The sequence below is a fragment of the Argopecten irradians genome, unplaced genomic scaffold (assembly GCF_041381155.1).
Source record: "Argopecten irradians isolate NY unplaced genomic scaffold, Ai_NY scaffold_0545, whole genome shotgun sequence".
Taxonomy (NCBI): domain Eukaryota; kingdom Metazoa; phylum Mollusca; class Bivalvia; order Pectinida; family Pectinidae; genus Argopecten; species Argopecten irradians.
The window spans coordinates 2,980-26,523 of record NW_027188012.1 but is presented as its reverse complement, the minus strand read 5'-3'; the positions used below and the strand labels follow the sequence as shown (position 1 = coordinate 26,523).

The window sequence follows — 23,544 nt, the reverse complement described above, 5'->3', positions numbered from 1 at the left end:
AATGAATGACCTTGACCTTCATTCAAGGTCACAGTGGTCAAAAAGGCTAAAATCTTAAAACGAATTGTTATCAAGAACCAAATGGCCCAGGGTACTCATATTGGGTCTGTGGCATGCTGGGATGAAGGGCTGTCAAGTTTGTTCAAATTAATGACCTTGACCTTCATTCAAGGTCCCAGGGGTCAAATAGGCTGAAATATTTTAAACAACTTCATGTGAATAACTAAGAGGCCTAGAGACCTGATATTGGGTCTGTGGCATGCTAGAATGAATGGCTACCAAATTTGTTCAAATAAATGACATTGACTTTCATTCAAGGTCACAGGGGTCAAATAGGCTAAAATCTTTAAATGACTTCATGTGAATAAGTAAGTAGCCTAGAGACCTGATATTGGGCCTGTGACATGCAGAGATGAATGGCTACCAAGTTTGTTCAAATGAAGGACAATGACCTTCATTCAAGGTCACAGGGGTCAAATAGGGTAAAATATTTAAACAACCTCTTGTGAATAACTAAGAGGCCTACAGATCTGATATTGGGTCTGTGGCATGCTAGAATGAATGGCTACCAAGTTTGTTCAAATGAAGGACCTTGACCTTTAGTCAAGGTAACAGGGGTCAAAAAGGCTAAAATCTTTAAACGATTTCTTCTCAAGAACCAAAAGGCCCAGGATACTCATATTAGGTCTGCGGCATGCTTTGATGAAGGGCTACCAAGTTTGTTCAAATAAATTATCTTGACCTTCATTCAGGTCAAATAGGCTAAAATCTTTTAAACGACTTCGTGTGAATAACTTTAAGGCCTATAGAGACCTGATATTGAGCCTGTAACATGAATGACTACCTTGAGACTAGATATTGGATTTGCAGCATGGTGGGGATCGAGGGACCTTCATTCATGGTCTAATTCATTAAATATATCAGGACCTGGACTTCTTCTAATAAAAGAGGTTTTTTATTGCCTTAACTGTGTGCCACTACTTTATTCTTTGAGATGTTGTGTTGTGTCAATAGTCAGATGACCGTTAAGGCCCATCGGCCTCTTGTTCATAACCTAATGGAAATGGTCCCGTTTAAGAGTAACAACTAGAATTATCTTCCCTTTCTCTTCTCTTCATTTCATCCGCGACACTCCTTCAGGTGTCGCCCAACTAGTAATTATAAGTTGCTATTTAATTGATTTTTGGTTATATCAATTGATTTAATAGAACTTTCTAGAATTTAATCATGTATAAACAAATATGTTTGTAAACATGTTGATTTTAAGTAAGAGATCTAGAATGATCTATTTCCAGAAAGTTATGTGTGTTTACTTGTTTACTGTTTTTTAGTTAGATATTTACTAGACAGTAGAAGGTTCTGTAGCCCAAATATTCTTGAACTTGGGTTTTTGCTTATATATACACTTCGAGCTGTGCCAAGGCTAATCAGAACTGTAATGAGTACCTGTAATATGACATATATCAAGAAATTGTTACAGCGCCATATAAGATTTCTATTGGGACGAGCTATTGTGACTTTATCGGTGGATTTATTACAAACTACTTTGTGTGGAGTTTTTTCATATTTGCTGGAACTTTACTAAGCATCACCAGAGTGTGGTGCATTACAATTTCCTTGTGGATTTTGTTGAATAATGGTGCAATTTGAAAACACTGGAAGGATCAAGGATTATACCAGGACATTCGCTCATACAGATAAGTAACACTTTATAAAATCATCGTAATTACTCTTGTACCACCACCAATTACTTTAGATATGTCGTAAACAATCTATGTATATGATTTGTATATATAAATTAAATTGTGTTTTGGAATTTAGCTGTGGATTTCTTCCTTTATGGTTATTCGTTAATGGAAACAGAGTGTGGGGCGCTCGGGGTCCGAGAGTTCGATATTTAACTCACCTTAGCGTTTACTTATCCTCGCACCCACCTATGGAGAAACCTTTAGTCCTTCACAATATTTGCAGGTATCTATAACTTTGAATATTAATTAACGATAGAATTTTTCAAAATTTGTTATGTAGATCCAAACTCTTGAGTTGTATAGCATTATGAATACCAAACTGCGTTTACGATTAAATTTTGAACTAATATGCAGGCTAGAACAGGTTTGTTAAAGGGCCATCCCTGGAGGTTCCTTTTGCAAGTTAGTAAGAAGGACTTTACTGTTATTGGGTGTTAAACAATTTTTCAGCACGTTACTCTATCAAAAACCTAATTTGAGGGGAAAGCTGAAATTGGAAATGTAATTATAGATACTTTTTGTTGAACACTGACAAATTTGACCTCTTAGAATGCATTAGATAATATAGAGGAAACCAGGTCACTTTCAGAAATCCAATATTAGCACATAATGGAACTTGAAACATGAAATGAAAAATGAAATGACAATTAGAAATAGAAAAAGGAGTTAATGAGAAAAAGAAATAGACAAAGAAAGAAGAGATTAAGAGATTGAAGGTATTGGATCTCTGAGAAATTCTAAAAGAAAAAGAGCATTTGAAAGAGATCAGATTAGATGTTAGAGCCTAAGAGAAGGCAGAAAATCTCAAAGCTGAAAAACGTAGATATTTAGAATGAAAGAATTAGAGCTAGCTTTCTCAAGGACAGTTTACAAGTAATCTAAACTTTTAGGGGTTTAACAGAGGTAAACAGAGGGGATTTTTGATGTCGAGTTAGATAACATTAGAGGGTATAGTTCACATCCTTTTCAAGAGAAAGAAGTTTCGACAAAGTTATTTTATGCATTTTTGAGAAAAATAGACTGAGTATGAAATGGCCTGAAGGAATAAGCTTACAATGCTTTCACTTCATAAAGTGTCTTGATTGGTAAAGCTAGCAGACAGTAATGTGTATATTCTTAATCTGTAGATGAGATTTCAATCAATAGTTTACCAAGTAGTCAAGAAAGCATATTTGAAACTCGCTAAGAGTTAGTTCCTGAGGGATTACCGCCAGAAATTTTCGAAACTCGAGTTGAATTTGCCAGGAGAAAAGGAAACAATTATTTAATAGGTGGTGGTGATTCTAAAGAAATTGATGAGGATTTTTCGGGTAAAAATTGAGGCAATTATTGTTGATAGAGGAGTTTTAAAACGTTGTGTCCACACAAACATAAAAACTCATTTAGATGAGAGAAAAGTTGAAACACTTAGTGAAGCAGCTACAATGGCTGATGATTACGCTCTCACCCACAAAGGCTCATTTGTTAAAAACAGTTCTCAAGACAAAAATACAGTACCACAGGTCTATCTCAAATAAAAAATTGGTCCAAGCCTAGGAACCCAACCTTTAGTGGCACTTTCCAACGAGCAAACCTAAATTAGGTGATAAAACTAGTCTGCTTCTAAAACAGATGATAGGGTAGGTGTGGGGTCTCACTTCTGGCTTCTGGTTTGTAGATTACGGCAAGAAAGTAGGGCCACATACTATGTCTGAATGTTATTCTCTTCCAGCGTAAGGAGCAAAAGGCGTAAAACAGTCAAGTTCTCTTCTGTGTTAGCTATGTCAAAGCACATAGTCAGAAAATTAGTGATATTGTGGAAGATTCTAAAGTGTCTGTTGGAGATTAAGAGAGCTCAGAGTCTGATAGTGTCTTGGGAGAAGTAATCTCCCTTTATTTCTGAAGGTTTTGTTTCACTTACTAGATGGATCAGTACCAATTGTTGAAACCTCGGAGATGATTCTATCGCCGAGATTTACTGGGGCTTCTCATTCTGTGATATCTAGTGGAGCCCGTAGTTGCCCTTGGTCTGCAGGAGAACCTAATGAGGGTTGTAGGGTTTTGCTTCAAGGTGCTGTATTGTGTTAGGTTTTGTTTATGTGCCTAATAAATTCTGTTTATTTAAAGTCAGATTTGGTTACTGGGCCTAGTCACCTGTTGTTGTTAGACCGGAACTTCCCATTGAGGTGCGTTGTTCAGCTTACATTTTAGGCTCATAATGGACTTGCTTGGCTGTTGAAGAGAAAAATGTCTAGGGGTAGATCAATTAGTGTACAGTATCCCTGATAAAACTGTTGATGCTGAGGACTATTCGAAAAGGAATTTCCTGGTGATTTTTAACGTCTTGTGTCATGTACAATCTTCGTTCATATGTCGACGTAAGAGTAGTGTTTGCGTATGTTGGAGTTAGTTTGATGGAATCATTATCAGTCCTGGGTGTGAGTGACAACTTTCTTGGCCTCATGATATTACGAGAGGATGTCGGGAGTCAAGTGTGATCCTTTTAGAGCAATCCTGTAGACTTTGATAGTGATAGAGTTTGTTCAGTAACAAGGGTACTTCTTTGTCTGACATGATGAGTAAATCATCTTGTGTCTAGAGAGGAGCTTATAGTAGAAACAGGAGAAAGATCATGAAATCTCCTTATTGTGTAATCGGGCTTTGATGTGAGGAATGAGGATAGAGAAAGTCCCCTGGTTTGTTACTTCCGTCCACACAGTAAGTGTGATGATGCGCAAGTGGGCGCCCCCTGATGTGTCTCCGAGGAAGACTGGAAGGTTGTGTCAATCCAAATAGTTGTCCCACACGAGGTATAGGCAAGATATTTCTAAGTTGTCGTCTCTTCGGACGTACCTATGGCAGGGAATCTAGGTGTGACCAAGGACTTATAACAGGATACTTAGATCAATTCAGTTTGGCCCAAGGTTGAAAAACAGGGATGTGGCAGTTTTTTGGTAGGTCTTGTCATTTACTTTGTCAGGTGGTAGGGGAAACCTATATCAGTAAAATTCCCTGTTGCTCCCTTTGCTCACCCGCATTACCGTCATTCTTTGATGGAAACCAATTTAGATAGAGTTCATTATTGTATGTGTAGGTCCTCGCATACGCAAAACTTTTTAAATAAATAAGGGGGTCTGGGAATGAGGATCTTTTAACTATAATGTGTGATTCAACGCCACTCGCTTTCATGAAGCCTTTCCACATCCAGGAATATTAAAGCCCCTAAAAGCAATTATTCATAGGCTTTGGTTAAATTCTTTACATTGGTTGGTCTGCCAAAAAGGCTGTCCAAATCGGACCAAGGTTTTCGAATTTTCATGTCTGGCCTATTTTTCAACAAGTCATGTACCAGCTCCAGATCAAGCAGTATAAGTCTAGTGCTTACCATCCAGAGTCTCAGGATGCTTTAGAACGTTTTCATCAGACATTGAAGAATATGATGAGATCTTATTGTTTTGAAAACAAAAGAGATTGGGACGAAGGTATACACATGTTGTTGTTTGGCGTTAGAGAATCTGTACAAGAATCTCTTGGCTTCAGTCCCTTTGAACTTGTGTTTGGACATACTGTACGTGGTCCTTTGAAAATTTTGAAAGACAAAATTTTGGACGAAGATTCTAAAGTGAATCTCTTAGAGTATGTGTCTAACTTTAAGCAAAGGTTGACAAGGGCATGTGAACTGGCAAAAGAACATTTGGCCGTTACTCAAACCAAAATGAAAACATGGTATGATAAAGATGCCCGTGCAAGAAGTTTTGATCCAGGTGACAAAATTTTGGCTCTATTACCAATACCGGGTCAGCCTTTGCAAGCTAGATATTTTGGACCTTATGTTGTTGAGAAAAAGGTCGATGATGTTAACTACATTGTACAAAAACTCCAGGGAGGCGCAAGAAAACTCAATTATGTCATGTTAATATGCTTAAAGAAATATGTAGATAGAGAAGAGAGCAAGACCTCTCAACCTATTGCTACTTTGGCCTCTGTACCATCACAAAGTGAAAGTACAGCTGTTATTTGTAAAATTAGACTTAGATGGTGGTGTACAAGATGTAGGTTTAGACTGTGGTGTTAAGTTACGGAATTCAGATGCGAACTTGGACAAGAAACTATGTCATCTATCGGAAAAAGAACGCAATGAACTTAAAGATTTGATACTTGAGTATAAACATTTGTTTCCGGATACACCAGGCAAAACAGATGCTATCTATCATGACGTGGATGTAGGCGATGCGCCACCTGTCAAGCAACATCCTTACCGTGTCAATCCTTTGAAAGAAGAACACTTAAAGAAAGAAATTCAATACATGTTGGACAATGATATTATTGAACCAAGCAAAAGTGAATGGAGCTCTCCATGTGTTTCTGGTACCAAAGCCAGACAAGACATACCGGTTCTGTACTGACTTCAGAAAAGTAAACTCTGTCAGTAAAACAGACTCTTATCCAATTCCAAGGATTGACTCATGTATTGACAAAGTTGGCAAAGCACAAGTACGTAAGCAAGTTTGACCTGTTGAAAGGATATTGGCAGGTGCCATTAACAGAAAGAGCTAAAGAAGTGTCGGCATTTGTAACCTCGCAAGGTTTGTACCAGTACAAAGTTATGCCATTTGGTATGAAGAATGCCCCGGCAACATTTCAACGTCTTCTTAACAGCGTGATATCAGACCTGGAAGGCTGCGATGGATACATTGATGACGTCATCAACTACCACGACACGTGGGAAGACCATCTACGCGGGATTCGTGAATTCTTCGAAAGACTCACTACCATGAAATTGACTGTAAACTTATTGAAATGTGAATTTTGTCATGCAAACTGTTGAATTTTTAGGCCATGTTGTAGGACAGGGGCAGGTTAAACCTGTTCAGGCCAAAGTAGAATCAATTATAGATTTTCCAGCTCCTGGAGGCAAGAGAGAGCTGATGAGGTTTCTTGGTATGGCTGGATACTACAGAAAATTTTGTCAAAATTTCTCTGTTATAGCAGCTCCACTTACTGCTTTGTTAAAGAAAAATGTCAAATTTGTTTGGTCAGACGAATGTAAGTCTGCATTTGAGAAATTGAAAGCCATACTATCAAACTCACCAGTTCTGACTGCTCCAGATTTTAATAAACAGTTTAAACTGTTTGTTGACGCTAGTGATGTAGGTGTTGGTGCTGTTTTGATGCAAGAAGGTACTGAACAAATTGACCATCCAATTTGTTATTTCTCGAAAAAGTTTGACAAACACACCAGAGAAATTATTCCACCATTGAGAAAGAATGTTTAGCGTTGATTTTGGCCTTGAACCAATTTGATGTGTATCTCTGCACTACAGTTGTGCCTGTGTTGGTCTTCACCGACCACAACCCTTTGACATTCATTGGGAAAATGAAAAACAAAAACCAAAGAATTCTCAGGTGGAGTTTGACTTTGCAAGAATACAATCTTGACATCAAACATATCAAAGGGAAAGACAATATTCTAGCTGATGCTTTATCAAGGATTTAAATATTACTTGATATGTCAAGAAAGTTTCCTTTTCAAGAAAACTTTCTTTTCTTTAAGGAGGGGTGTGTTATGTATGACACTAAATACATGAAGTTATGAGATAAGGGAGATAACTCCTATAGCTTTTTTTTATCAATACATCCTATGAAGGTCATATCATTGATTTAGGTTATAGAACTTTCTAGAATTTAATCATGTATAAACAAATATGTTTGTAAACATGTTGATTTTAAGTAGAGATCTAGAATGATCTATTTCCAGAAAGTTATGTGTGTTTACTTGTTTACTGTTTTTAGTTAGATATTTCTAGAAGTAGAAGGTTCTCCAATATTCTTGAACTAGGGTTTAGCTATATATACTCGAGCTGCCCAAGGCTAATCAGAACTGTAATGAGACCTGTAATAAGACATATCAAGAATTGTACAGCGCCATATAAGATTCTATTGGGAGAGCTATTGTGACTTTATCTGTGGATTATTACAACACTTTGTGTGGATTTATTCATATTGCCTGGAACTTTACAAATCACCGGTGGACATTCAATTTCCTTGTGGATTTGTGATTATTGTGAATTTGAAACCTGGAAGGATCAAGGATTATACCAGGACATTCGCATACAGATAAGTAACACTTTAAATCATCGTATTACTCTTGTACCACCACCAATTACTTTAGATATTGTAAACCATCTCTGTATAATATTGTATATATAATTAAATTGTGTTTTGAATTTAGCTGCTGGTTTCTCCTTTCTGTTATTCGTTAATGTAACACTACTTATTTGTGTCAACACCGTACCGGGTAGCACGACTGCTCCATCACTTCCCTCCCGCTCTCATCAAGCGCAGATCTGCATCAATCTGGGGTCAATCAAAAGCTTATCGCGGGATTTCCCCAATTCCGAATCTCGTTTAAGACCCGACGCTTCATTGGTTAATCCATATAAGGCTATTACACATTTTCTCCACTCTATCTACTGACATGTAAACATTGCGACGTCATCGGAATGTGCAAAACTGTACATTGTACAACATTGTTTATTTATCATACGCACGGAAGCATTGCTCAAAGAGGTACGGTAGTAACATAAACAATGTAGCTTTTCTACATTTGTATTTACACACGTACAAGTATATGTGTTCAAACCTATTTTGTACATGTTCATCGAACGTACAAATGTACGTTCGGTACTGAAAACACCCAAAGTTTCTGATTTGGACCATCATAAATTCATCCGCGCGGCTCCAAATTGCGCGTGACATACTCAATCTATCGAGAAATAAAGTTGTGTAGCCTTTGGTTGAAATCAACGAGGTTTATACTATCAATTCACCACTGACTGTGAATATGTTCAGTTAAGGATGTACTCCTCTGAGAAGTCAAAATTTTCTTGTATTAAACTTTTTTTCTCATATGGATTTTTGGAAATAGGAGTTCATGCCATAAAAGAAAATAGAAGAAAAAACATATGTCCGTGTGCTCTTTTTTGAGCTATTGTCACTCAAAGATACCTAATTGACAAAATATTGGATTTTATGGGAATTTTGCCGTTTTGACCATATACACAATAGATTAAAGCCATAATTTCCGAATGAGGTGTTTGATATGTATAAATGTTTGTAGAATTTATTTTCTAGTAGTCTTCTTTAAAAATATACCAGTTTTGATCAATAAGACTACATTTTTTTCTCAGAATAACAACATATGCTACCCCTACCCCTTAATTTTGAGCTTCAAAATGCACCATTTTCAGCAATTTTTGCCAAATTTAGCCCTTTATAGAAAAAGTTCTGGTATTAAACTTTTGTTAATATTTTGCATATCAACAGGGAAAGGGTTGTTCTTTCTAAATCAGGCAGAAAAATGGGGGGTCCGTGTGCTTACTTTTTTGCCCCATTTCAATATTTGTTATTTTTCAGTATTTTCGAATAAAAAATAATTGTGCTCAAATCACCATTAAATGTAAAAATAAAGTGAAAAAAGTGAATCATTTCATACATTAATGCTCAATATTTTAATTAACACGAACCAAGTAAAGATTTACAGCAAAAATTAGCTCAATACAGCTAAAAATGCTGGTGCAGTGATGATTTAAGTAAAAACAATTTCAGTAAAAAATGGTAAAACTGTGGCTCTACTTGACGCGAAAAAAGACAAAATTTCAAAATGGCCGCCAAATGGGCCATTTCTTAAAATCCCCGTATAAAAAAATCTGCAAAAGTTAGAACTGTAATTTTTTGACAAAATTTGCAACTGGCAACTTGCTACAGATATTGATAAATTGTATTTGAAAATCTCATAACTTCTTTGATCTTTGTCGAAACGAGACTTCAACGGGACTGAAACCTCAGAAGAATACATCCTTAAGTCAGATCAGATGAAAAGGAATCTGAAGAGTAACAATATAATCCCCCTCCTTTATGACCATGACATAATGAAATACTGTTTTCAACCCCGTATTAAGCGCCACGTATCCCTATAACAGCCCTCCTCTTTTTTGAGGCTTCCCATTCATTTACCTCAATTAAACGCTGACTTAAACTTCGAAAATTGTATAGGTTTCTCTAATTGATTTCTTTTGCAAACTGGTTATTGGCTTACTCTGTGCAATAATTTTATGAAATGTTAGCCCAACTATGGTAATATTAAGCACCTCTTCATGTTTTAAGCAGTAACAAAAGGCCCAAGGGCCTTAATGGTCACCTGATTGACAAACCATATTTGATCCAATAAGTGCCTCCAGTAAAGATTAGGGGAGACCCTTATTCCCTATAAGCGTCCCCCTACCCATTATTGAGGCCTTAATTGCACTGACCTTGCAGACTAAAAATATGAAAACCTAAAGGCCCACCACCGTTCCGGAGCAAAACATAAAGGTTTCATAAAATATATATACCGATGGCCTAAGATGAGGTTACAACACCAAACATGCACAAGATTTCCTGCGTAAGTAATGGATAATTTCATTAAGGGATGTACGCAGCTGTGATTCAGATGATATAACGTTCTAACTGGAGTAAATGTTTGCCTGTTTGAAGTGACCTGTTTATTCGCACAAGGACAGGTGCATTGTCTAACTTTACATCAAGTACATACAAGCAAGGTGAGTTTTCCCTACAATTTAAACATAACTGTTTTTCCTAAAAAAAATCGACCAATCGCATGTTATAGATATGTTTATTATAGATATGGTCAGATTATTCAGGGTGTAGGAAAGTCAGATATTGTTGTATACTATTGTTGCTATTGTTGAATACGGAACAGTTACAAATAGGATGTAGGGAAAGCAGGTGTCAGATTAGACAGGTTTCGCTCTTAAGTATATTATGTTTAACCATAATCATAATAATTTCAATGGAGGAGTGAACATAAATGTAAAATTTTGGATAGTCAAATAAACATGTTTGGTTTTCCTTACAGCAGTGTTTTTTTCCTTTGTTCAAAAATAGACTGTCCATTATTTTGGGGAATAATGGACAGTGGCCCTATAATAATGGACAGTGAGTTACATAATGGACTCCGAGGTGTCCATTATGTAATATAATGGTCATATACAACAAAGGAAACTTTACTAGCTGGGTTTTAATACATGATAACAGTGGTGAGTCATTTCGCTGTTTTGACGTCTGACGTAATGATACGCAACTACAATGCGGTACTTAGGACGAAGGCGGGAAACAATAAGACGACCCGCGTTATGAAAATTAACATTTTATTTATTTTAATTAAATTGTTCAGAAAGTGATGATATATGTAAGTTAACGATAAGTTAATAACTTTTGTTATTATACCTCAAGTGAGAATCCTGCATTCTGATTGGTTGAGAGATATTTGGTATTTTACACTATCACACGGCAGGTAACATTAGAACAAAAGGAAACGGGTGATCTCTGGTGATAGTGTATTTTTGACAGTGTAAAATATTAACTGCCCGAAAAAGATGCGCACTCATTTCTTTTTTCGGCGCCATCTTTGTTTTTTGAAGCGACGCTTCAAAATTTATCTGGAGCTATTTCGTAATAGTCTTGCCAAATTAGTCTGTTTATCAATATTTTTTTTTTCATATTAAGGACGGAGCTTTCCATTCCCGCCTTTTCGCTTACCGTCAAAGCGCTACATGTTGTTTTTAATGAACCCGTCGGTGATTAGGTGAAAGGAAGACATGCGATTTCTTGAAAGCGTCTTTGTGACGTTGCTAATGTTGTAAACAGGCGACGGGACGAAACCAAAATTCATTGAGATTTATAAAAACGTTTTTATATAAAAAAAGATTTTAACAAACGCAGGAGACAAGACAACAATAGTTTTTAACCAAATGCTTATTGTGAGTATTCTATTTTATAATGCAATGGTAGTTAGCGCTACTTAGTAGAAGCCGAGTTGCTATTCTACTGCCGACGGTGACTGTTCGACTTTTGCTAAAATTAGTTAAAATGTTTCAATAGATTGCAAATACTTGAAAACTAGTTTTGTTTCTAGACTTTTGGTATAATAAAATAAATACTACCTGCATTAAAGGGTGACAGTGTACTTGTATTTCAAGAATCGTTTGAGACATTCCCCTGTCAAGGACAGCCATATTTGTTTTACATTCTGATGCGCTCACTGACCCATTATATAGCGTGTGAATCGACACCCGTGCGCTCAGTCTATACGTGTACATATACACCTAGCAGTTCACTGTGTATTGCCTACAAATACGTCAACAAAGTCATTATCTGTAATGCTGTATGCGGCTTGTTTTAGCAAGAAAACATGTCAAATCCTCTAAGCTGTCATTTAGATGTTTGTCAAAATCAAAATTTCACACATTGTCAAGTGAATAGAAATCCAAATAATAATCCGTCCACATATGCACTCAACTGGCCATGTGCACTTGACTACCTGTCCCGAACGAGCGACAACGTACTTCGCTACCAAGGACACACACGTGTCAATGTACACGTAAAACCTATATATAGTGTATATTGAAGTGTTATAGTAGCTTGTATTGGACAAATGGCACTAATTCACGTACCACGTGATACCCGATAACATTTGTGCAGTAGTATTGTTTCTATTGGTGATGGAATGACGTCAAAAGATGATATCCTGCCCTAACGTCATTTCAGCGGGAAGATTACAAAGAGTGACATTCCATCACCACTGGAGATGCTAGTCCCTCGCAAACGTTATCGGGTTTCACGTGGTACACGTGTAGTAGGACTGTGCCTACGTATATTCAAACCCCGATTCTGTTTGGGGTTCCGCAATGATAGAAGAAACAACACAGTGAAACATTTAACGAATATTTTATTAGCAAGTATAAAACACAATATAATTCTCGAGACAGAAATACCTAGACATAGAGGCTACCGGAAGGACATACAGTACATAACGGAACGTTCACACCTGCCAGGTCAGCCATTGGCTTCGCCTGTGTATAGAGATTACACACACACACGGACACATATTACAAATAGAACAGAGGAACAACACACCCACCTCACGTGCGGACAAGTCAGGAAATAGACAGAAAGAAAGGAGAAAGAGAGTCTGACCAGCTCTCGGAGCTTTGTCCAGACTACTCGAGAGAAACAGAAAGTCGGAATTTATACCAGAAAAGACCAATGAGAATAGAGAAAAGAAATTTAAAGTAGCCAATGAGAAGAGAGATAACAGATTGAAAGTGAAAGTAGAACACAAATAGAAGTAACACTCCTTCCGGTAGCTGTCAAAGATATGTACTACAATATTCAACAAAGACTGCACTCTCACACCGCCACGGCCGGGTCTACAATCTCACAACTTCCTGTTGGGCGCCAATGTGGAAGAACAGGGAAAATACACATTCCTGTCGAGTGCCCCGACAAGGAATCGAACCCGGGTCTCCGGGGTGGAAATCTACGACTCTACCGACTGAGCCAAAGAAGCATGCTCCGTCAGCTGAGTGACAGAGACCGTATTTAACACTATTTACAAGTCACACCGACCCGCTCCTTTTACACACGAATATGTCCAATGAGGGATCTAGCTGACAACAAATTCATGTATTACTTCACTATATGTTTTCAGTTTGACATTGTTATTTGCAATATAGGAGCATGTGTTCCTGAGACAAGATATGTGTAGAATGATACACGTGCTTTATATGTTGGCCAGTGAAGGTAACTAATTTAAGCAGAGCAAAAAAAATGGCTGCCACTTCGGATACACACTGTACAATCAAAGTACAGGGATTTAGAAACACTGTTTCATTCGCTTACCTTCTGTTCAACGACTTAACGCCTGGCTAGCTGTTGATACAGGCATCGCTTCTGGCATAACGTAAGACGTTCTGATGTTATCCTCATTCTAGGCATACTACGAAGCGTAGGCAATATGGAGGTGATCGATGTTATTCAAAACCGGAAGCGGGTACTGTAGTTTTTTGATTGGTCCACCAATGAGATACAGTCTCTCAAATACTCATTTAAATACTTTTACAAATATGGTCATCCGTGGTTTGGGACCATCGTCCCTCTGATAAAGTGATTAGTACAAATTCATCACAGTGTCCTCTTGCAAAGAAATTTCAAACACATTATCATTCTGATTTTTGTCTTAGAAAGTCTGGTAGATGTAGGTTTGGATTTCCTTTTTCAGAATGTAAAAAAAACTCCTTTACTAAGTAATTTAGATTTGGGGTCTGAGAATTTAAAAAGTCGTTTTTATGAAAGAAAACGTGGTAAGAGGGCAATCTGATTAAAATGCAGATCCTTATACCCACTCCGTTATATGAAGGATCTGACAATATCCCATAGGGGGTCACGTCCAGATGACCTTTATACCACGTGGTCTTCATATCGGATACATTTTCTACACCTTGTCACATCCATCAAAAACGATATTTCGTCCCAGTATACTTATACAATTAGCTTTATTGTGCTCTTTGGGCGAGATGACTATGTAAACCAAAATAATTCTGACATTTTTTTTTCAAAATATTTCGTCCCTGAAATTCACTGTCAAATTTTGCAAGTAGCAATTTGATTGATTTGATGGGATTTTCTCAGATCCTCTTATCAAACGTAGTGATAATAAGGATCTGTATTTTAATCAGATTGGGTGAGAGGGATGCGTACATAAATGTATACAATAAGATTATTCTAGAAAATTGGCAAGCAAATATGGATATCTAAGTGATTGGAAATAGTAAAGCAGCTGCCTATTATGTTTGTGCATATTTATGTAAATCAGAACCAGAAGATTTAAAATTTGCTCTTTCTTCACTACTTTCATCCATGGATAGGACAGTAAATCAACGAACACGTATGTTAAGAATAGGATCATGTATTCTAAAAACCAGAAAACTGCACAGGAAGCAGCATACAGACTGCTTAATGACCTTAATCTAATATTTTCTTCAAGGACTGTTTTATCATTGAATACTGAACCACCAGGGAAAAGATTTCGAGTGTTAAAATCAAAGAAAGATAGAGAAGAGCTTGATGAGAAAAGTACAGACATCTTTCATAACAATCTAATTGACTACTACAAAGCTAGACCAGCATGCTTACACACAGTTTGTTTGTATGAATTTACACGGTGGTTTGTTAAATGTCAACTCTCTGATAAATCCCCAAACTCATCTAGGTTAGAAAGAATAAAGTTGAAGTCACCTTTTGAACATGTTTGCATAAGAAAAAGAAAGAAAGCAGTTGTGATAAGACTTCCCAAGCTGTCAATTGCAACAGATGATTATTTTTACAGTCTACTGATGTCATATATACCTTTTGAAAATGACGGTGATTTGTTAAGATCACCAGATGATAGTCTTGATGATAGTGCTAGAGATGCATTTTATGAAAGGAAAAGTAATATAGATATTAAGCATTTGCATTCTCATGCATTGATAGAGGAAATTGAAAATGCATTGAGATTTATTCACTATTCAAGAGTTGAATTGGCTTCAAGTTCCAATTTTGCTGATGATGAAATAAACAAAGAAAGAGTGCCAACATCTCTATACCATTAGACTCAGAACGTGTAGATTGTTTTGATGTCAATGACAACAATTCTGTGAATCACATTACAGACACCCAACATATACATGAATTGCAGGTGTGCTATCTTTCAAGAAATGAACTTGAATTGAAACTGGAAAAGTTAAAAGGTAGTCAAAGAAGTGTTATGAAAACTATAATGGATCATTACAAAAAGAGATTTAGTTCTCTGTTACTTTTTTAATTATTGATTGGCTTAATCATTGCACTAGCATGCAGTTAGGTAAATCCCCTGTATTAGTGTGCACCAACAGGAACAGCAGCTAGAAATGTACGTGGCAATACTTTACACAGTGCATTTCATCTTCATGTTCAACATGGTGGACAACCTACATTCTTTGAGTTAACGGGGAAATCTTTAAAGAAATTGCGCACATTATATCAAGGTATCCATACTCTGGTTATTGATGAAATTTCAATGGGAAGCTCTAGACAGTTTGAATTTGTCCATAAACGCCTCTGTAGTATTAAAGATAATACAGAATTTTTTGGTGGAATAAATGTCATCTTGGTTGGAGATCTTTTACAACTTCGGTCTGTAAAAGGACATTATGTATTTGAGAACAGATACCTTTGGTCGAATTTCAAAACTATTTTTAACAGAAAATGTTCGCCAAAATTGTAATAGTTCATTTGCTCGATTACTTAATAGAGCCAGGGTAGGGTTGCTGAAAAAAAGAGGATATTTCATTGTCAAAGACTCGAATTATTCATCCAATCCCATATAACATAACTACAGTTTTGCATCTATTTCCTACTTTAAGACAAGTTGTAGAACATAATGACAAGATGCAAAACTTGATCAGTGATGACGTAGTTAGAATTACTGCTATTCATTACTTTTCACAAAATGACTTACAAAGGAAGCACTCTTATGATGCACCAGAAGATTTAATTCCAAGTGATGATAGAAATGCTGGTGGTCTTTGTAATATCTTGCGTATTTCAAAATTTACAAGAGTGACGCTTATAAGAAATATTTACACTGAAAATGGGTTGGTAAATGGCGCGCTTGGATTTGTTCAAGAAATAATAAAAGATCCAAGTACTGGTTTAGTGAACACAATATACATAAAATTTGATGATGAAAGAATTGGTGGTGTTTTAAAGGTGTCTCACCAGTACAACGCTATAGCTATTCAACCACTCTGTCAAGAGTTTTATTATTCGGGTAGAATATTGATAAGGGAACAATTTCCGATAATACCAGCATGGGAAGCAACAATACATAAAGTTCAAGGTGCATCTTTAGACATAGCAGCAATATCAATAGGAAATGATATATTTGAAAGTGGCATGGCTTATGTAGCATTGAAAAGAGTGAAAACAATATCTGGTCTTTACCTGTTGGCTTTTAACCATCAAAAGATATGTCCGCCATTAAAACCACTGAGAGAATACAACAATTTGCATGAAAGAGAACAAAGATAGTTTATAGGATGTGACATGGATATAATTACTAATACAGTACAAGCTAGTATTCAAATTTTGTATACTTTGCAACACCATATCAATCAATTATTGTCTTAAATCTGCCATTCCCAAACACACTTTTACATGCAAATTTTCTTCTGCAAAGTTTAATCAAAAGAAATGTATATAAAAGCAAGAGTATCATTAATATCTTTTGGTAAAATAAAATCTTGCAATTTCATCCGAAGAAACATGTACATTTTGTATATAAAAATCAGAGTATCATTTTGCAATTAAAAATCTGTTAACATTTTGCATGCATGGATATTGATATTACCTACGGTATATTATTTTTTAACTAGGTAACTGTCATTTTATTTCTCATGAAAGTAAAAGATATTTCATATTTGTGTATTTTTTTGTAAATATATATTGATATATAGCGTTGATGTGAATGTTTCAGATCATACAAACTATCAGTGAAGTCAAGGCTAGTGCCCCGGGCACAAATGTTACTCTGAAAGCAATGGTCCTCTCAGTAGGAGACGTCAGTACTCAGTCTGCTGGACCTGAAAAGATGTCAGTTGTTCTGGGAGACACTTCTGGCTCGATCTCTGCTACAGTGTATGGATTGAAAAACACAAGCAAGTTTAAGAAAGAAACTGCAGTTTTACTGTTTAATGCATTGATGAAAGACAACTATTTGGCTGTTACTTCCGGGACAGAGGTAGCAAGGACACAAAGTTTTGAAGTACCAGATGCCATTATAAAGGAGACACCTGAACTATTTGGAAACAAGCAAGTCATGCTCCAGCCAATTTCATCTGCACTATCATCACCTGATACGTCATATGCATTAGTCAAAGGAAAAGTTGTCAAGGTTGGTACTAAAACATTCAAAACTATTTTAATGAAATATATATGTCAAAACTTATATCTGTTGTAAATACACTGTGCATTTAGCAGGATCAAGGATACATTCAATAAAGATACAGATAATGTTAGCACATATTGAATTATATTAACTACAGTACTATTGATTGAGCTTGTACTTTTCAGGTGTCCCCTGTTTCATCAAGAAGGGAAATCCCTTATCAGGAACTGAAGATAAGGGATGGTTCTGGAGCAGCTACTTTGGCTGTGTGGGAAGATGACGTACAACAATATTCTGTGGGTCAGCTGGTGCACTTTAAAAAATGCAGAGTGAGGCTATATCAAGGCAAAAAAAAAGACTGACCACTGTCAGAGATGGACAGAGTGAAGTAAATATCCTGATATATTGGGTGGTTAAGACAAATTAAAAATATATATATAAGATTTCGCAATAAAAAAGCAGAAGTCAATTATTAAGGTATCAAGTAATATATAGGATAACTATATTTTTAGTAGTAAATACATTTATCTTATAATGAAAACTAAAGGCAGCATTGGCCTGTGTATAACTATAACCTTTTTATATAATGTGTAAAGTAGTTTGCTTGTGTTTGGAAGAGCTAAGTTATCACACTAGTTACATGTTTTAAAAACACATGCATATTTTTTTTAAGATACTCCATCATGATGAAGAATTAGATGAACTGACAGAAAATAGTGAAGATGACAAGGATGAAGATTTTGAAGAGGAAGGAGTATTCAGTGGCACAATTACAGCATTATTTGATGTGGATCCATATCTGGCATGCCCCAAGCCATCGTGCCACAACAAGAAGTTAAACACAATATTGCAAGGAAACTACGTAATGTGCTGTCCCTCTTGCAATGACAAATTTGGGGCAAGTCACACCAACTGGTATGCGCGTGCCACAGTTCTTCTGGATTTGGGAACTTCTACAAAGAAACTTTCCATTTTTAAGCCAGAAATACAAAAGATATTTGTGGCTAAAAACAAACTACCAGATGTTGGTCTGGACAGAGATGACATCTATGAAAAGTTCTTCGCTCTTCTTCCTATTGAAGTCAGATGCAACATCCAAAGCAATGTCATGAGAAATGTTGTCTGCAAACGAACCAATTGAGACTGAAAAAGAAGAGAAAAACTGTTTTTCTTTCAAACAGTGCCAATTGTTCTAAAATCTTATTAGTTTAGTTTGTTTATTATACAAGTAGTTAGTGACAATTACAGTACACATTCAGTATTGATATATGTGTATCTTAGTATTTTACTATATTTCATAAATGTAAAATGTAGTAAGTGGCAACATTCAAATGTAGTAATGGCATTTGTTCCAAAATTTAGGTATATTAGTTTAATTCCATGCATGTAAAATGTAGTTAGTGGCAAAATTGATCTTCAGTATTGGCATTTTGTTCTTAAATCTGGGTATATTAGTTTATTTTCATACATGTAAAATGTAGTTAGTTGCAAAATAGATATTCAGTAAATTGCCATATATCCTGCAATCTAAGTAGTGTTAGTTTGATTCCATATGTGTAGTTATTAGGCATGTGTTCTTAAATAGAATTAGTTTATTTTATTTTTATACATGTTAGTGACAAATTAGATATGCATTATTAACATGTCTTAAATGGCTTTGAAAAACTTATGGATAAAAGAAAGAAGGTATTTTGTTAAAATGTTGTATCGGACATTTATCATAGTGTTTGATTTACAAATGAACTTAGGGTATAAAAATAGTGACCATTCAAAATGTAATAACTTACTAATAAATGCACTGAAACTTCAATGTTTTTTAGTTACTGGAAAAATACATATTAAATTCAGTATAGGCATTTGTTCCGAAATCTAGGTATATTAGTTTATTTCCATACAGGTAAAATGTAGTTAGTGGCAAAATTCATTTTCAGCATTGGCATTTGTTCCAAAATCTAAGTATATTGTTTTATTTTCAAAGGTTTAAACTAGCTATTATAAACGCGAATAATAAGTGGCAAAATAAATGTATATACCTGTATGGCATTTGTTCTGAAATCTAAGTACCAGGGGAAAGGGGGTTGGGTTAGTTTGTTAAGATACAAATACTATTGGTATTTGTTCCAATATCACAACATTTGTGTAATATGCATTTCTAATTAAAGTTGCTATCATTGATGTTTTGTTGTCTTTATCTTTCATACATATTGCCCGCCCAGGTATTGCTCTCCTTTTTTTTCGAAGGAGAGCAACTTGTTTGTACATTAAGACCAAAACTCGAGTTACATGTACATATTTACGTTCTTTAAGGTTACTGTCAACAAGTGAATCTAAAAATAATTGCATTTGCTAAAAGGTGTTGACCTCCTTTCCCTAGCTATATGCTTTCATTCAGTATTGCAATGTAAGATATCGGGTTTAAAAAAATAATACGAATGGAAGGAAGTAAATGGTAACAAGTAAAATGTTAATTTTCTATGCTTCAGAAATCACAAACTATTAATATTATTTACAGTTTTGCATGCTGATAATCATAATTGTTTTGAAGTAATTATGAAAAAAGTTTCGTTTTAAAAATCAATACTATCTTTTATTTCAGAATCATAGTTTGATGGTATTACTGTAAATATTAGTTTGTGATTTCTGAAGTATAGAAAATCACCAACTTATTTGCTATCATGCTTTCTTCCATCCGTAATACTAAAATAAAGCATATTCAGATATTGCGGCCACGCGACCTCTGCATTCCTTCGCGGGCTGGTAACTAGGGAAGGTTAGCACTAAAATCACAGGCAATTGTAATTATATGTACTTGTTAGTAACACGACCGTGAAGGAAAGCGATTATGTACATGTAACTGAAGTTTTTCTTAGTGTATAAAAACTGTTACACAATACTTTATCTGTACTTGAAATACATTTTCTTTTCTTATAAATACAAAAAAAAGGTTATCATAACAGGACGGGGGGGGGCAAACATGTCTTTTTGCCCCCCCATTTTCGCCGACTGAAATTTTCTTAAAAAGCTTATTTGAAAGAAAAAAGGGTCCTCCTACACATTTTTCGTACTTCATTCTAGAAAATTTTCCGCTGCGCGGCGCATTTCCTAAAAGGTTCAAGCACATAATGTCAAACCTTAAATTGTAAAAATTCAATATACACAAACTAGACTAAAAATGTCCATCAAGGGATTCTATGTACTATTTAAAAAAAATGTCTCTTAAAAGATCAATTTGTTTATATGTCTTAGCGAGACAATTAATTCATTTTTTTTTCTGTTACACAACAATGTACCGATGGTGTGAAGCCGGTATATTCAGATCGAGTAGGGTTCCATAATGTTATGACGACACAATTATCATTTCTAAATGCAGGTAGCTTTAAATCGAAAAATTACCATGTTAAGAACGCTTTATAATCATTAAACTTTATCGTAAAACTCATCTCAGCCATTCTAAATCGTAATTTTTTTCCCGGGGGAAACCCCCCGGACCCCCCTAACACCAAATTCTCGCGCCTTTGGGCGCTTGCAAATTCATCAAAATGCATCGTAAAACTCATCTAAGCCATTCTAACTTGTAATTTTTCCCGGGGGAGACCCCCGGACCCCCCAAACACCAAATTTCTCGCGCTTTCGGGCGATCGCAAAATCATCAAAATACATAAAACTCATCCCGGGGGTCACCCTCAGACCCCTAATAAAACACCCAAATCTTGCGCCTTCGACGCTCACACGCTAATTAGGCCAATTTGCGTATTCGTTAATTTCCTTTTAGCGACCCCACTGTCTATAAATGTGTACAAGGATTAAAAGTGATATATGAAAAAATGTACATAAAGCATATATTATATGGTTGGGAGTTGAATTAATCTCCTCCTGTAGGTGTGGCGGGGGGGGGGGGGGGTACAAAATATTGAGGACCTTTGCCCCCCCCCCCCCCCCCCCCCCCCCCATGACGTTTCATCTTCCTACGCCACTGCAAAATCAATACCAATGGCAGTTTCTGCTCCTGTTTAGTACTCAGCATACCGGAAGTGGAACGGCTATATCGCCCGTTGTTAGTATAATATAACTGGTTGGGGTGTGTTGTAAGAGTTTCACTATACAAGAAGACACAACACGAACATACCGCAGTCTCCCAAAACACGCACTTCGCACTTAACACAAGCTGCACACCGCATGCATGTGAGGCCGTCCATACATATACATAACCCGGGCTGCTAAAAGGATTTAATTACTCAAACAAATAAACAACTTTCAGTATCGTGTACATACAACTTAGTATCTTGTACGTACAACTTAATACCTTGTACATACAACTTAGTATCTTGTAAACTTAATATCTTGTACGTACAGACTAGTATTTTGTTAACACAACTTAGTATCTTGTACGTAAACCTTTTTATCTTGTATGTACAAGACAGTATCTTGTACGTACAACTTGTATCTTACACGTACAAGTTAGTATCTTGTTCGCACAACTTAGATTTAGTATCTTGTTTGTACAAGTTAGTTTCTTGTTTGTACAACTTATTATCCTGTACGTACATTATATCATCTTGTACGTACAACTTAGTATCATGTTCGTACAAGTTGAGTTGATCTGATATTTTCACTAATTGAAGATACTCTCTTTAGTACGACGGCGTATTAGGGCCACAATGTTTCATCTTAAACGTACATACAAGATATAATACTGTACGTAAAGTTAGTAACTTGTACGTACAAGTTAGTGTCTTTATGTACAACTTATTTTCTTGTACGTAAAACTTGATTTGATCTGCTGTTCGTCACCGAAGAAATTAATCAACTTCCTTATATTCTTTATAAGTAATAAGATATTCTGTCTACTTAGCATTGCTTCAAGCACTACCACGGGTTTATAAACTAATCTGAAAAATATAAATGTACATTAATTAGTACCTTATCTTTTTCACCATCGCAATTTGAAATTGCCGATTATCAGGTAAAACTGTAAAGTTATTTGCATTGTTTTGAAACTGGCGCTGTATAGTGGCATGCGAGGAAACTATTTAGTAGCTTGCACCGGCACTATATAGTAGCTTGAGAGGAAATCGTAAAGTAACTTGGGAGGACACTGTATAGTAGCTTCCAAGGATACTGTATAGTAGGTTGCGAGAATGCTATACGGTAGCTTGCGAGGATACTGTATAGTAGCTTGCGAGGATACTGTATAGTAGCTTGCGAGGATACTGTATAGTAGCTTGCCGAGGATACTGTATAGTAGCTTGCGAGGATACTGTATAGTAGGTTGCGAGAATGCTATACGGTAGCTTGCGAGGATACTGTATAGTAGCTTGCGAGGATACTGTATAGTAGCTTGCGAGGATACTGTATAGTAGCTTGCGAGGATACTGCATAGTAGCTTGCGAGGATACTGTATAGCAGCTTCCGAGGATACTGTGTAGTAGCTTTCGAGGATACTGTATAGTAGCTTGCGAGGATACTGTATAGTAGCTTGCGAGGATACTGTATAGTAGCTTGCGAGGATACTGTATAGTAGCTTGCGAGGATACTGTATAATAGCTTCCGAGGATACTGTATAGTAGCTTGCGAAGATACTGCATAGTAGCTTCCGAGGACACTGTATAGCAGCTTGCAAGGATAATGTATACTAGCTTGCAAAGATGAGGTCTAGTATCTAGGATAGCATATAGAAGGTTGCGATGATACTGTATAGTAGCTTGCGAGGATACTGTATATTAGCTTGCGAGGATGGATACTGTATTTTAGCTTGCGAGGTTACTGTATATAAGCATCCGAGGACACCGTAAAGTAGCTTGTACGGATGCTGTATAGTAGCTTTCGTGGATACTATATTGAAGCTTACAAGGATACTGTATAGTAGGTTGCGAGGATACTGTATAGTACCTGCAAGGACACTGTATAGTAGCTTGCGAGGATACTATAGAGTAGCTTGTGAGGATACGGTATAGCAGCTTGTGAGGATACTGATTGGTAGCTTTCAAGGATACTGTATCACAGGTGTTC

The 23,544-nt window shown here is 36.2% G+C and overlaps 1 protein-coding gene across 3 annotated transcripts; it reads left to right on the top strand.

The window, feature by feature from the left end:
• The first annotated feature begins 12,915 nt into the window (after positions 1-12,915).
• LOC138312974 (uncharacterized) lies at positions 12,916-19,710 on the top strand. Of its 3 annotated transcripts, none has more exons than XM_069253672.1 (4): positions 12,916-13,253; positions 17,125-17,541; positions 17,721-17,923; positions 18,209-19,710. In XM_069253672.1, exons 3-4 carry the CDS (start codon positions 17,858-17,860, stop codon positions 18,674-18,676), a joined length of 534 nt encoding a protein of 177 aa, XP_069109773.1. In that variant the 5' UTR covers positions 12,916-13,253; positions 17,125-17,541; positions 17,721-17,857; the 3' UTR covers positions 18,677-19,710. The 3 variants fall into 3 exon arrangements, with proteins under 3 accessions (XP_069109773.1, XP_069109772.1, XP_069109771.1); XM_069253671.1 differs by having other exon boundaries at positions 12,916-13,530; XM_069253670.1 differs by having other exon boundaries at positions 12,916-13,620.
• The last annotated feature ends 3,834 nt before the right edge of the window (positions 19,711-23,544 follow it).

Excerpts from the sequence above, each read along its gene's own strand:
- LOC138312974 (XM_069253670.1), top strand. The coding sequence starts at position 13,585 with ATGGAGGTGATCGATGTTATTCAAAACCGGAAGCGG. Across the intron at positions 13,621-17,124 it reads TTATTCAAAACCGGAAGCGG|ATCATACAAACTATCAGTGA; the intron begins GTACTGTAGTTT and ends TGAATGTTTCAG. Across the intron at positions 17,542-17,720 it reads TCAAAGGAAAAGTTGTCAAG|GTGTCCCCTGTTTCATCAAG; the intron begins GTTGGTACTAAA and ends TGTACTTTTCAG.